Genomic DNA, 14,184 nt, shown 5'->3' with positions numbered 1-14,184 from the left:
CTGGGAATTGAACTCAGGACCTCTGGAAGAGCAGTCAGTGCTCTTAACCACTGAGCCATCTCTCCAGCCCTTGTTTCTTATAGTTACATTTTGATGGGTTATTTAGTCCCTCAGTAATGACGGATGGTTTGTTTATTCTTTGTTGGGTTTGTTGAATCTGTGGGTTAGTGTATCCATCAGTTTTGCACAATTGTTAAGCACTGTCTCTTCATTCCTCTATAATCTTTATTTTTACTTTTTCTTGTTCTCTGTATTTTATCTCTCTGTAATTTACATAAGCAAGGAAGTAGCTGCTTCCATTAACAGGTTTGAAAATTTGTTTATCTGTGTGTATTTAAGTGTGAGTGCAGGCCACAGCATATATAACAAAAGAGTTCACATGTGAAATCAGAAGACAATTCTTGAAACTTGGGGACTGGTTGTTTCCCTACAAGTAATTGTTTATTTTTGTCTAATTTGTAATTAGATTCACTCACATTTTTTTGTACTGTTTTTCTGGTTTTATATATTTGTTTGTTGTTTCTTTTCCTTTCTGTTTTCTGGTAACATGTTTAAGCTTAGTATTTGGATATTTGAGCTTGTGAGCATCTTTGTCTAATAGCCCAAGTTTGATACTTAAATGTTAGTGGTTCCTGTGGTTTGTTTTGCTTCCTTCTAAGCTATCTTTATCCAGCACACACAGTGTCACTTTTTGTGACTAAGAATATTTGAGATCAAGACCAGCTTTCTGTATTTATAGAAAGCTCACAGATATTTTGTGAATTGTGTTATTTGCTGGGATAATTGACCTTTGAGTTAGAAAATGCTGGAATTCTGTATAACGTAGAGTCCTGTCCCCTAATTGGTTCTTGATCTGTCAGTAAAGAAGCCATGGGCCAGTTGCTTTGTGGAAGGACTAAGAAGGATTCCCAGGTCCCTGGAGGCAAGCAGAAAGCTGCAAGGGGGGAGAGGAGAGTTCACCATGCTTCCAGTTGACCAGCCATGTGCGATTTCATACAGCGTGGCCACACAGGCCGGGCTGTGTCGCAGGGACTAAGTGTAACTGAGCAACTAAGGTTTAGAGCAGGTGGAGAGCTTCGGAGATAAGAATATTGATAAGGGCACACTTTTCCACATGGGAGATAGCGCCCAGCAATTGTGCCAAAAAGGAAAGTTGAAATTCAACTACTATGTGCCTGTGTCTTTTATCCATTGATTCAAGGGAAGCTGGGTGGGGGCCAGTAGTGCAGTCCATTCCCAGAGCTTAGGCTGGGTAGCAAAAGCTACACGCAACAATATAACATCTTAAAGGGTTTTTTGTTGTTTTGTTTTTAAATTTTTGTGAAGTGTTTTGTTTTGTTTTTAAAATATACATGGGTGTTTTTGCCTGCATGTTTGTGTACCACATTCATGAAGTGCCTGTGAAGGCCTGAAGAGGTTCCCCTGCAAATAGAATTACAACTGGTTCTATGCTATGTGGTTGCTAGAAATTGAACCTGGGTTTTCTGGAAGACCAGTCAGTGCTCTTAATCACTGACCCATCTTCCTAACCCCTCCATTTGTATTCTACTAAACAAGGAATAGGAATAAAGTCAAGTAAACCCCAGATGGCAGTTTTAATCAACATTTGATTACTTTTCCAAAATAGTATTAGAAATTAGAAAGGTAAAGTCTGTGTGTGTCTTTGGATCTTTATATGCTGGTACTGAGAGTAGGTTAAGAACTCGACAAGCCAAAGACTTGGATTTTAGCTCTTCCGTATTGGTAAATTAGTGACTCCAAACCAGCCCTTAACAAAATGTTTTAGAAGGTAGATGTTGGATGGCTGTAGTGGCAAGGACAAAGCAAGAATGTCCTTCAGCATTCGTACTCTACACTCAGCTATAGTTCTTATAACCTTGGCCTGTTGGGTACTCAGTTTTGTTGCATGAAATATGGATTGTGCATATCAGGACAAATGTTTAAACTAATTAGTCTCACATTTATGCTTCTTGTCAGTTCTAATTATTTGGTTAGATTTCTGTTTTTTAAAACCATTGCCTTCCTTTGATGCTGGGGATGGTGTTTGAGTTTCACGAACTAAATGTATGGTGCATTTCTAAAATACTGAATGTTGGCCATAAATTGTGACCTTTAGGTGAGGAGAGTCTGCTGCCCCTTGCATTCAGCTCTGCAATCTTTGATGCCTAGTACAGTGACCAATCAATAATTGTTGATGAATGAATTGGAATCTTATTTTCTAAAATTCTTTGCTATCACAGCATGGAATTTCATTTAATTCATGGATGATTGTCTCTAATGAAAATAATTTTGTTCATTATTTTGTCCTCTTGTGTGGGCCTTAGCTTAACTTAAGAAAATTGGAAACTATATTCGTTGGTTTAAAGTAAGCCATGTGGGTTTTCTACTTTCTCTCAACAATTTCTTATAGACATTTTCATATAAAAGAGTTGAAAGAATTGTAAACACCCCTAAACCTGCTCCATAGATACTGCCGTTAAAACTTTATTATATTTGCTTTACTCAAATACCACTATTTCTTCATCGGTCTGTTAGTCCTTTTCTCTATTTATATATTTCAAGCCAATCACAAGTAAGCACATTTCATCTATACAAACAAGATTTATGTATTGTTTATAAATAGAATGATTTTAGAATATGACTAAATGAAATTATTTGTGGATATATAGGAAAATATGTTTGTAGAAAATTTTACTATATTTATATGGAAACAAGTATGTACTTGTCCAATTTATTATTATTTAGAGATAGTTTTTATGCATATTATCTAGTATTTTATGTAGTATTATTATTCAGAATAACAGTGAATTCAATGTCATTTATTGAATATTTTCCTTTTTTCCAGCTACTGTGCTGTATTCACCTTCAAGGAGAATACATGCCAAATTCTCTTTATACTACTTATATTTTCTGATCACATCTTATTTTTGAAATAGGTGATTTGTTCACACAAAGTGTTTGTTTTCAGTTCTATGCTATGCTGTTTAAATTCCGGTTCTTTGGCTCCTGCTGTCTTAAGTCTGAAATCCCTGGTATTTGATGGGTTCCTAAGATGGAAAACACCTTCTTGGCCATTGTATTTTTGCAGCGCCATTTAGGATATTTGAGTGTAACTCAGAAAAAGTTGTTCTGTTTTCTTTGCTCATTTGTTAGTATCAAATTCCAGTGTTTTGTAAAGGTATCAGAATACCACATAGACACTGAATCTAATAATTATTTTTCCCTTAAACTATTGCTTGTTAACATTCTATGCATAATAAAATTATGCTCCTTTTTCACATTAGCTATGTGCCAACCACCCTGGGTTATAATCTTTATTAAATTCATGAAGCAATCATGTAAGGATTAAGAAAAAAAGGATGCAAAGAGGCTCACTGACTATTAAAAATGGCTCCTAAACTGAAGAGCCAGGCAAGCAGTGTTTCAGCAGTGTGACACTGCCTTAGTGTTTCTGATGCTCTGATCCTAACACTCTTGCCTTAAGGTTTACTGGGGGTGATTCTTAGAAACGTGGATTTCTGAACTTCATTTCATATTTGCCCAGTCTCAATCTCAATACAAAAGTATGCTACCCCAGTGGGTCACCTATCCTTATTGTATTGTGTTAAAGTAAGTTGTAGCTTTATTATCTGTTAATGTAGAACTAAAGTCATCATAAGTGAATTATCCTTAATCCCTGTAGTATATGAAAGTAGGGTCAATATTAACCTTTCTTGATGATAACCTTTCCATTTTTGTCTTTGCTCCAAGATTGTTATGGATTTCAAGCACCCAGAGGGTGTCACAGTACAAGTTATGCTACCTCGTCGGAGTTTGCTAGTGATGACAGGAGAATCTAGATACCTTTGGACTCATGGGTATGTATTAAGATGAATTTGGTGACTGATGGGATACTTTCTGCCTAGTAAAACTTCCCATTCTTCTTTGTTGATGATAATGTGTTGTATTTCCCTCAGTTTACTTATATGGTGGATTATATTGACTGATTTTTCATATGTTGAACGATGGTTCATATGTTGAACATTTCTAGGACAAAGCCTACGTGATCACAATTGATGATCTTTTTGATGTGTTCTTGGGTTTGGTTTGCAAGTATTTTATCAAGTATTTTTGCATCTATGTTCATAACAGAAATTGGTCTGTAAATCTCTTCCTTTGTTGAGTCTTTACCTGGTGAAATTCTGTGCTAAAACTGAGGTGGTTTTTTTTTTCTGAAGACTTATTGCCTGCTGTATTTCACTAGAGGTTATAGGTCTACTTAAATTGTTTTTGTGATCTTGATTTAATTTTGGTAAGTGGTATGTATTGAGAAAATTATTCTGTCTTTTGTTTGTTTGTTTTTATACTGTCGATCTCTTCAGACACACCAGAAGAGGGCATCAAATCTCATTACAGATGGTTGTGATCCACCATGGGACCACTGAGCCATCTCTCCAGCCCATTATTTCATTATTTCTCTTTTTTTAATTTGGATGTTCTCTCTATTCTGCTAGTTAGTTTGGATAAAGATTTGGCTATCTTATTGATTTTTTTTTTCAAAGAACAAACTCTTTGTTTCATTGATTGTATTTTCTTAGCATATATATATATATATATATATATATATACACACACACACACACACACACACACACGCACTCAGCTGTTTGTTCTTGTGGTCAACTCTTGGGTATGCTTGTTTCTATTTATAGAGCTTTTGGGTATGTTGTTAATTGGAGAGCTCTCCAATTTTTTTTTCTTTCATGTAGGCACTTAGAAAAGCTTTCATTGTGTTTGGGTGTTAATGTAATTATTTTAAAATGGCGGTTCTCTGTCCAGCTTGTTCTTAATCAACTGCCATCTTCCGGACGAGACAAGGCCTGTGGCCACGAGCGGTGGTGGTGGTTGGTTGCTGCTGCTCAGCTCAGGCCACCACTGGCTCAGGCGGCCGGAGACACTGGCCCTGTCACCCATGAGATGCCAGTGTGGGAGATGGCTCAGCCAATCTTCCACACTGTCTCCACAAGGCTGGACTGAGCCCAGACCATCCCGCCATCCATATGGTACTGGGTAGAAATGAGACTCTAATGTTTAAAAATTAACCGAACGCTTTATATGTTTGATAATACCCAATTAACAAGATGCTCACACAATTAGAGGTGTGTCCCAATATCTTACCTTGATATAAGTTGTTACCCTGGACTCCTCTCAATACAAGTGTGGCCGTCCATGGCTCCTCCATCTCTCTCTCTCCTTAGCTCCTCCTCTTCCTTCTCCTCTTCCTCTCCTTACTCCTCCTCTTCCTCTCCTTACTCCTCCCATCTTAGCTCCTCCCAACTTGTGGGGAAATTTTCTGGCTACCTTTGGGTATGTTGTATATTAATTTTCATTGAATTCTAGAAAGTCTTTAACTTCTTTCTTCGTTCCCTTCTTTGACCCAGTTTTCATTCAGTAGGGAGCTGTTCAGTTTCCATGAGTTTGTAAGCTTTCTGTTGTTTTTGTTGTTGTGCATGTCTAGCTAATAGAATGTCGTAGTTCTTTGTGTCCATGTATGGACTCAATTCTGGAGAAAGTTTCATGAGGTTCTAAGAAGGAATATTCCTTTGTGCTTGTGTGGAATGTTCTATAAATATGTTAGGTTCATTTTGTTTATAATATCTGTTAGCTCCAGCGTTTTCTGTTTAGTTTCTGTTTGAATGACTCATTCATTGGTGACAGTGGAGCATTGAAGTCTCCCACTATCAGTATATTAGGGTCAATATGTAATTTAAGTATAGTAGTGTTTCTTTTTCAAAAGTGAGTACCCTTTTTTGAGGCATAGGTGTTAAGAATTGAAATGTTATTTTGGTTGTTTTTTCTTTAATGTGTATGTAGTATCTTTCCCAATGTTTTCATTTTCTCCTCCTCCCTCCCCATTGGTTGATGTCTATAATAGAATGGCTACACTAGCTTGCTTCTTAGGTGGACTATCATTTTTCAACTCTTTACACTGAAGTAATGTCTATTTTGATGCTGAGGTGTGTTTCCTATATATAGTAGCGGACAGAGTCTTTTTTTACATTCATTCTGTTATTCTTTGTCTTTTTATTTGGCAATTGTGACCATTGATATTAAGAGACATCAATGACCATTGTTTATTACTTTCTCTTATTTTGGTGGTGGTGGTGGTGGTGGTGATGCCGTGTGTGTGTGTGTGTGCGTGTGTGTGTGTGTGAGAGAGAGAGAGAGAGAGAGAGAGAGAGAATGAATGTTTCCATTCTTTTGGTTTTTCTGGTATAAGATTATTTCCTGTGTTTTCATAAGTGTAGTTATAACTTTTTGCTTTGGATTTTCCTTCTAGCATCTTCTGTAAGGCTGGATTTGTAGATAGATAACATCTAAATTTGACTTTATCATAGAATATTTTATTTTTCTCAGTTATGGTGAGTGAAATTTCTTGGCGTGTATAGTAATCTGGGCTGGCATCTGTGGTTTATTTGAGTCTGCAGCACATCTGTCCAAGCCCCTCTTGCTTTCAGAGTCTCCAGTGAGAAGTCAGGTTAATTTTAATAGGTCTACTTTCATAATGTTACTTGATCAGTTTTATCGCAGCTTTTTGTATTCTTTTTTTTGTTCTGTATGTTTGGTGTACTGGTTATTACGTGGCATGAGGAGTTGCTTTTCTGGTCCAATCTATTTGGTGTTCTGTATGCTTCTTGTAGCTTTAATACATTTCTTCTTTAAGTTACAAAACCTTCTATTATTTTGTTAAAATCTTTCTGGGCCTCTGAACTGGTTTTCTTTTTCTTTCTTTATTCTTATTATTCTTAGGTTTGATATTTCATCATATCATAGATTTCCTGGATATTTTGTATCAGGGCTTTTTAAAATTTAACTTTTTTAAAATTTTTTTTAGCTAATATATATATTTCTTCTATCTTATCTTCAATGTCTGAGATCATCTCTTTTATCTCTTATATTCTGTTGGTATTTCTTCTATCATACCTTCAATGTCTGAGATTGTCTCTTTCATTTCTTATACTCTGTTGGTGAAGCTTACTTCCTGCTCACATTTCTAAATTTTTCATTTCCAGAATTCCATCTGTTTGTGATTTCTTTTTTGTTTCTATTTCTATTTTCAGGTCTTGAACAGTATTATTTCCTTCAACTGTTTATAACTTTTCTTGGCTTTTTAAAGAGATTTATTCATTTCCTCCAATTGTTTGTGTTTTTCTCGACTTCTTTGAAAAATTTATTCATTTCTGCTTTAAAGACCTCTATCATCTTCATGTAGTTGTTTTTAAGGTCTTTTTCTTTTGCTTCAGCCATGCTGGAATATTCAAGGCCTGCTGTGGTAGAATAGCTGGTCTCTGTTGGAGACATATTGCCCTGGCTGCTACTAATTGTGTTCTTAATCTGGTGGCATCTGGGTTTGGTGTGTTTTAGGGTCATGTTTTATTTTTTGGTTTCTGTTTTCTCTCTGGATTTTTAGAGAATTATTTGAGTGATTTGCCATTTTTTTTTTTCTGGTTTGCTAAGCTGGTATGTTCATGGGGAATGTTTGCAATAGGCCAGAAGTCAATTTCAGTACTAGGAGTGACCCTGAGTATTGGGTCTTGGGGAACACAGAAAGTAGAGAAGGTCCACTGGCATTCTTCCTTGTCATCTGGCAGGCACAGCCTGTGGTTGAGCAGTGTGTAGTGTGGGGGTAAGGCACAGTGTTAAGGGGGGTATCGGAGCCCAGGAGGGAATGTTCTTTGAAGTTCCAGGGAGGCAAAGACAGGAGGAAAGGGATGTTGTAGCTAGTATTCTGTTGCTGCACTAGAGTTGACCCTGAGAATTTGGTTGGGGAAGCTGAGTACAGAAGGTCTACTATAGGCAGTCTATCTGTCTTTTAGGAGTAGCTTGTAGTTGAGCAGGGCTGTTTGCCAGAGTTGGGATCTGTGGAATCCACAGAGGTGTAGATGGGGGAGGAGAAGCTGCAGCTGGTATTCTGTTGCAGCACTAGAGGCAACTTTGAGAATTAGGTTTAAGAATTTGAGTCATAAAAAATAGATGGTATGATTTTGACTTTTTTTTCATGGCCATTAAAATATTGGCACTTTAAATAAATGTAGTTTAATCCATTTTTCCAAGTATTTCTGGAATTTGGGGAATAAGTATTTTTTTCTTTTTCCTTTTTTTTTGTTTTGTTTATGGTCCAGGCTCTTTTTGTTTGTTTGTTTGGTTGGTTGGTTGGTTTTTTGGTTTTTTGGTTTTTCGAGATAGGGTCTCTCTGTATAGCCCTGGCTGTCCTGGAACTCACTCTGTAGAATAGGCTGGCCTTGAACTCAGAAGTCCACCTGCCTCTGCCTCCCAAGTGCTGGGATTAAATGTGTGCGCCCAACAGGTCCAGGCTCTTTTTGTTGCTACTCATTCTTGAGCTTTTTGAGAATAATGGCACTTACAGTAAGTGCAAAATAAAGAGTTACTTTGCATATATATTATAAAAACATCTCAGTCTATTTTTGGAAATGGTACAGCATCTCCTGAGATGATTTTTGGTTGGGTTTTTCCAGCAGAGTACCTTGGCAGGTCAGGACCAAGGGATACTACAAAGTTCACACCATGAACACATTTCACACTAGAGATTTATTTGTTGGGGGAGCAAGGGGAGCGAAAGTTCATCTCAGAGTTGAGTCATAAGAGAAACAGAGACAGAAACAAACAGAAAAAGAGAGCAGGCCATGATGCCAGGGACCTTTTAATTGGTACACATGCCACACAGCAGCTGACTTAGCTGCTGGTACTAGAAACTGAAAGTGGGCTGGGATTAACATTTGATCACTTTTTTTAATTGAAAATTTATTATGCGACTAAATGCTAACAGTAGTTGTTTCTGAAAGATTGTATTGCAAGTCACTAATGTTTAATGCTGGTATAGGATTGTATTTTCTTTATAATATTTTTAGGAGAAAAAATAAACTTTATTTTTAAAGTTTGCTGTTGATATTACTTATTGATTGTGTGTGTATGGATGTGTGTGTGTAAGCGTGTGTGCTTCAGAAAGAAATGAAAGGGAAGGTAGGAGGTAGTCAGAGACTGGGAAGAGAGTGATACAGAGAGAAAAACAAAAAGGATACCAACTATTGAGATGTTGATTAAGATCTTTTGTGGAAGGAGAAAAAATTGAAGAAAGCATGAAAGCATAGGAAATAAACTTGGTAAAAACCATTTGATGTTTATTTTGGGGAAAACAAAAACAGAATTCCAACCTGATATATGTAAATTCTTTCCCAAGTACATTGTAGTTTGTAGAGTGTCAGGGATGTTAAAAGTTATTTAATTCCATCATTTGTTATGTTTCTTAAGATATTGATCTCACTATAATGTCAAATAAATTATTTATTGTCTTCAGAATTACACCTCGAAAATTTGATACCGTCCAAGCGTCTGAGCAGTTCAAATGTGGAATAATCACCAGTGACATCGGGGACTTGACTTTAAGCAAGAGGGGACTTCGGACCTCGTTTACCTTTAGGAAAGTGAGGCGGGTGCCCTGCAACTGTAGTAAGTCTCTAGCTTCGTCTGTGCTGCAACTGAGGAAAGCTATAAGAGAATGCTCTCCGACTGCCAGTGCTTAGAGCGTTTTCATAACTTTTCCAGTGGTGACTTCTGTATTCTGCCCTCGGTCAGGCTCTCCCAGCCCTTCTCTGAGCTTCCTTCTTTAGCATCATTGAGAAAATGATGCCGAGAAAATGCTTCATTTTTTTAAAGTAACAGAGAAGAATGATAGCTGGGGTGTGAGGCAATAAATCATTACTTGTGCAGAAATAGGAACTGAACAAAACAGGGTGCTATTCTGACTTGTTTACATAAGTATGTTGATCCCTAGATGTATTTCTTGGACTCAATAGAATCTTTTTTTTTATTTTTACTTTATAAATGGTAATTTGCAATGACAAAGATCAGAGAATACTTTTCATATCACAAGTATTTCAATTTGTGGTAGCCTGCAGCAGTAGCTATTACATTTAGCTGCAATCCTAAAAGCATTTTAAATTAAAAATCTTTTATCTCAGGGCTGGAAGGATGGCTTGGCTGTGGCTTGTTTCCACTACCCACATCATCGGGCTGTCTGTCTAAAGAAAGGGTCTCAGACACTCTGGCCTCCACAGGCACCCCACACCCACGTGGTATATACAAGCAGAGACATAAAAAATGCAAATAAATCTTAAAGAATAAAGCTTCTTACATCTGAAGATTGCAATCCTGTTTAACAAAACCTTAAAATTGCTGGATTTGTGAGGCTAAAAATAAATGTTTACTTATTTTGCTAATGATGTTAGTAAGTTTATAAAATGTGATACTTTAAAGATGTATAGTACCAGGTGAATTTCACACTTCGGGCACCTTTAAAAGGTATAGAAAAGTAAAGCAAAGCTCCCTTCCTAGAGCTTTAAAGCTTTAAGCTACTTAAAAATTTGGTTGGAGAGACAAGCTAGGTTTCTTCTGCAAATGTTTCCTTGTTGGGGATGGTTATTAATTGTAAGTCAAATGCTAAAACCATTGGGCTTTCTATTCAGTTTACAGAGTTTTCCCTCTTTTTGTTTCGTCTGTCTTTCTTTCTTTCTTTCTTTCTTTCTTTCTTTCTTTCTTTTTTTTCACAATTTCATACATGCGTAGTTAATTTTGGTCCTTGTTACTCACCATTAGTCCTCTCCAAGTGACTGCCTTCTTCCCCAAATCTTCCCACCCCTTGCTTGTTATTTTTCACTTTTTGTTTTATGATTCATTGAGTTTAGTTAGAATTACTTGTTTGAGCATGGGTGTAGAATTATTTTCTGGAGCATATACTATTTATCATTGGCAACATTACCAAAGATAATGACACCCCTTCCCCCAGCAACCATCAGCTACCTGTAGACCCTGTACCATACATGGATTTTTATTTGATACCCTAGTATTTTGCATAAAAGTTAAAAGTTTATATTATTTCACTTATTTAATGAAGTAATTTGTTTATGATTGATTGGTTAATTGTGTCGGTCGATTGATTGAGATGAGGGTTTCACTCTATAAGCCTAGGCCACATGGAAATCAATGTATAATACATAGTGCCCTTACATTCTTGTTGGTGTTGCTGCTTAAACGCTCAAATGGTGGGGTTATGGGAATGAGCTGCCATCCCTGGATGCAGAGCTTTTTCTTCTCATATAGGTTACTCCTCAGTCTGCGACAGACAGAGGAAGGCCTCACCTCCGTCCCTTCCGGAGAGCAGTAAAGAAGCATTGGAGCTAGAGCAAAAGCATGTCCATCATGTGTACAACGAGATTGCGAGTCACTTCAGCAGCACGAGGCATAGCCCATGGCCACGCATAGTAGAGTTCCTGAAAGCTCTGCCAAGTGGTTCCATAGTGGCAGACATTGGGTGTGGAAATGGGAAGTACCTCGGCATCAACAAGGACTTATACATGGCAAGTAGTTGTGCTATACTCTTGGTTTTGTTTTTAATTTACAAATGAATGGGGGGGGAGTGTTCATACGTGAGTACTGTACTTAACGTCATTTCGTTCCTCCCTCTCCTGATTCCAGTTCCTCCTATATTTGTTTCATTCTCTTTCAAGTTCATGACCTCTTTTGTTAACTGTTATTGTTACATAAATATACGTGTGTGTGTGTGTGTGTGTGTGTGTGTGTGTGTGTGTTTCGGTGTGTCTGTGTGTATGTGTGTGTGTTTAGGGCTAATAACTTGAGAATGGATAACCTATTAGAGAGGCTCTTCCATAAAGAAGACTCCCTCTTTCCCTCTCTCATCCATCATTAACTGCCCACAGTTCTTCATACAGGGGTGGACCTTGTGAAATTTCTCCCATCCATATTAGCATGTCACCTGGTATTGTCATTGTTCAGGTCTTAATTAGGCAGCCATATTGAGCTTCTATGGTACCGCTTCCCTGTCATATATAGAAGATGCTGTCTCATAGCAGATGTCTTGTTCCTCTGGCCCTTACAATCTGCCTGATCCTCTTCCAGTTTTTCTGCTTTATGCATCTGCTTTATCTTTCTTTTATTAGGCTGTCCCAATAAGGAAAAGTTCTCTATAAAATTTCTTCTAATCTATAATTTATAATCATAAAATAGTTTATTCATGTTCACATTACAAAGTAAAATCTAAAGACAGGGAAAATTGCAAAGAATATAATGGTCATAAATACCTAGGGAAATAGAAGAAAGAGTTGGAGAAGTCTTGGGGGTGATGACTCAGTACATAAATTGCTTTTCACATAAGCATGAGAACCTGAGTTCAATCCCCAACACCCCCATCAAAAGCTGGGTATAGTGGCACAAGATTTTCTTCCCAGCACTGGGGAGGCAGTGACAGGAGGGTCTCTAGGGCTCAGTGACTAAGTAGCATACCTGAGTCAATGAGCTGCAGGTATCATTGAGAGATTTGTATCTCAGAAAACAAAATGGACAGCTCTGGAGGAATGACACTTGAAGCTGGTCTATGGCCTTCACAATTATATGCACACATGTATAATTACCAACATGTGTGCACGTGTGTGCTTGTGCACACGTTCACACACAATCACACACACACATTCAAAAGATAAAACAGATTGGGCATGTTTGCTAATTTTTAGTCTGTTGTAATAACTTTTTGCAGTGGCCTTAATAACAGTAGTATACTGTGACAAGGAACCTCTGTAAGGAGAGCACAAGGATAAAAGCACTGGAAACCCTGCGTCTTAGTTAGGGTTTCATTGCTGTGAAGAGACACCATGACCAAGGCAGCTCTTATCCAGGGGAACATTTACTTGAGGCTGCCTTACAATTTCAGAGGTTCAATCCATTATCATCATGGCAGGCTGCATCCAGGCAGACATGGTGCTGGAGAAGGAGCTAAGAGTTCTACATCTTGATCTGAAGGCAGCCAGGAAGAGACTCTCTTCCTGTAGGCAGCCAGGAGGAGTTTCCCTTCCACAATGGGGAAAACTTGATCATGGAACCTCAAAGGCTACCCCAACAGTGACTTTCTTCTTCCAACAAGGCCACACCTGTTCCAACAAAGCCATGCCTCCTAATAGTGCCACTTCACATGGGCCAAACGTATTCAAACCACCATCCCCTCGTTCCAAACCATCCCATATAAGTGTAACTGTTACACCCCATCAAAGAGGCTTTTTTTTTTTTTTTTGAGCAGGGGAAGACTATTATAGAAAGCCACAACTAGACAAAATGCAAAGAACGATTGATTAGGAATTGCTGAATGCCAGCTTCAGCATAGCCCTATACCCGAATAACAGAGACTTGGTCTCCAGTGCTTATTCATTCATTCATAGTCAGAAAAGGAAAGTATTGTTTCATAGATTTAAAATTTTATTAACTTTACCATGCTAGATCCAGAGCTAAAGCCATTTCCAATTCTGCAATTATATACTTTCATTTGTTATTGTTTCGTTTTTTGAGCCACCTTTTTTTTTCCCTTTCTATGTGAAGAAAGTTTTTTGTGTGGTAGGCTTATCCACATTATCCATATTATCACTGTTCTGTGATGGCTAGAGCTTTTGTTTCTCAAGATTAGGGATGAAGGGAGGAGGGAGGGGAAAGAGAGGAAGAGAATGCGTGAGTGAATGAGTGAATGAATGAGTCAGTCTATATCCAAGCTATTGAAATTTCTCAGATTGCTAGGAATCTTGGCCTCCTTCTCTATGCTTGATACTGTGTACCAGCACAAGGAAGTGCTACCACTGCAATTAAGGGAACTTAGAGCTGACACTCAGTGGCAGATGCAAAGAATAGTTTTCCATCTACAACAAAATTATACTCATGTATTGTTGTCATGTATATAGTTCAATTTCAGTTTGTGAGTAACAGACTAAGTTTGCTTACATGAAGACATAGATTTTTTTTAATCTGTCATGTAAAATTCGATCCTACAGTTCAAAATAAGATAATAAAACCAGGCTTATAATAAAAACATGCCTATAATCTCAGTTCATGAGGGGTACTTGGGCTACCTCAAAAACAAACAAACAAACAAACTTACAAAACAAAACCATGTATTATGACCAAGTCTCACTATATAACCTTGGCTGCTCTGGAACTTGCTATGTAGATTAGGATGGTCTAGAATTTATAGAGTTTTTTTTTTTAAGATTTTATTTATTTTGTGTATATGAGTACACCATTGCTCTCTTCAAATATACCAGAAGAGTGCATCAGATTCCATTACAGATGGTT

The 14,184-nt window shown here is 37.5% G+C and overlaps 1 protein-coding gene across 1 annotated transcript in view; it reads left to right on the top strand.

Moving 5' to 3' along the window:
- Alkbh8 (alkB homolog 8, tRNA methyltransferase) overlaps positions 1 to 14,184 on the top strand; it is a 53,789-nt gene that overhangs the window by 18,952 nt on the left and 20,653 nt on the right. The window contains exons 8-10 of the mRNA XM_028771357.1: positions 3,751 to 3,857; positions 9,356 to 9,507; positions 11,158 to 11,414. Of these exons, the coding sequence (XP_028627190.1) occupies positions 3,751 to 3,857; positions 9,356 to 9,507; positions 11,158 to 11,414 (516 nt within the window). The remainder of the gene's footprint in view (positions 1 to 3,750; positions 3,858 to 9,355; positions 9,508 to 11,157; positions 11,415 to 14,184) is intronic.

Source organism: Grammomys surdaster, unplaced genomic scaffold, assembly GCF_004785775.1.
Source record: "Grammomys surdaster isolate TR1022 unplaced genomic scaffold, NIH_TR_1.0 206, whole genome shotgun sequence".
Lineage (NCBI taxonomy): Eukaryota > Metazoa > Chordata > Mammalia > Rodentia > Muridae > Grammomys > Grammomys surdaster.
The sequence above is the reverse complement of the archived record's forward strand: the minus strand, read 5'-3'. Positions and strand labels throughout refer to the sequence as shown.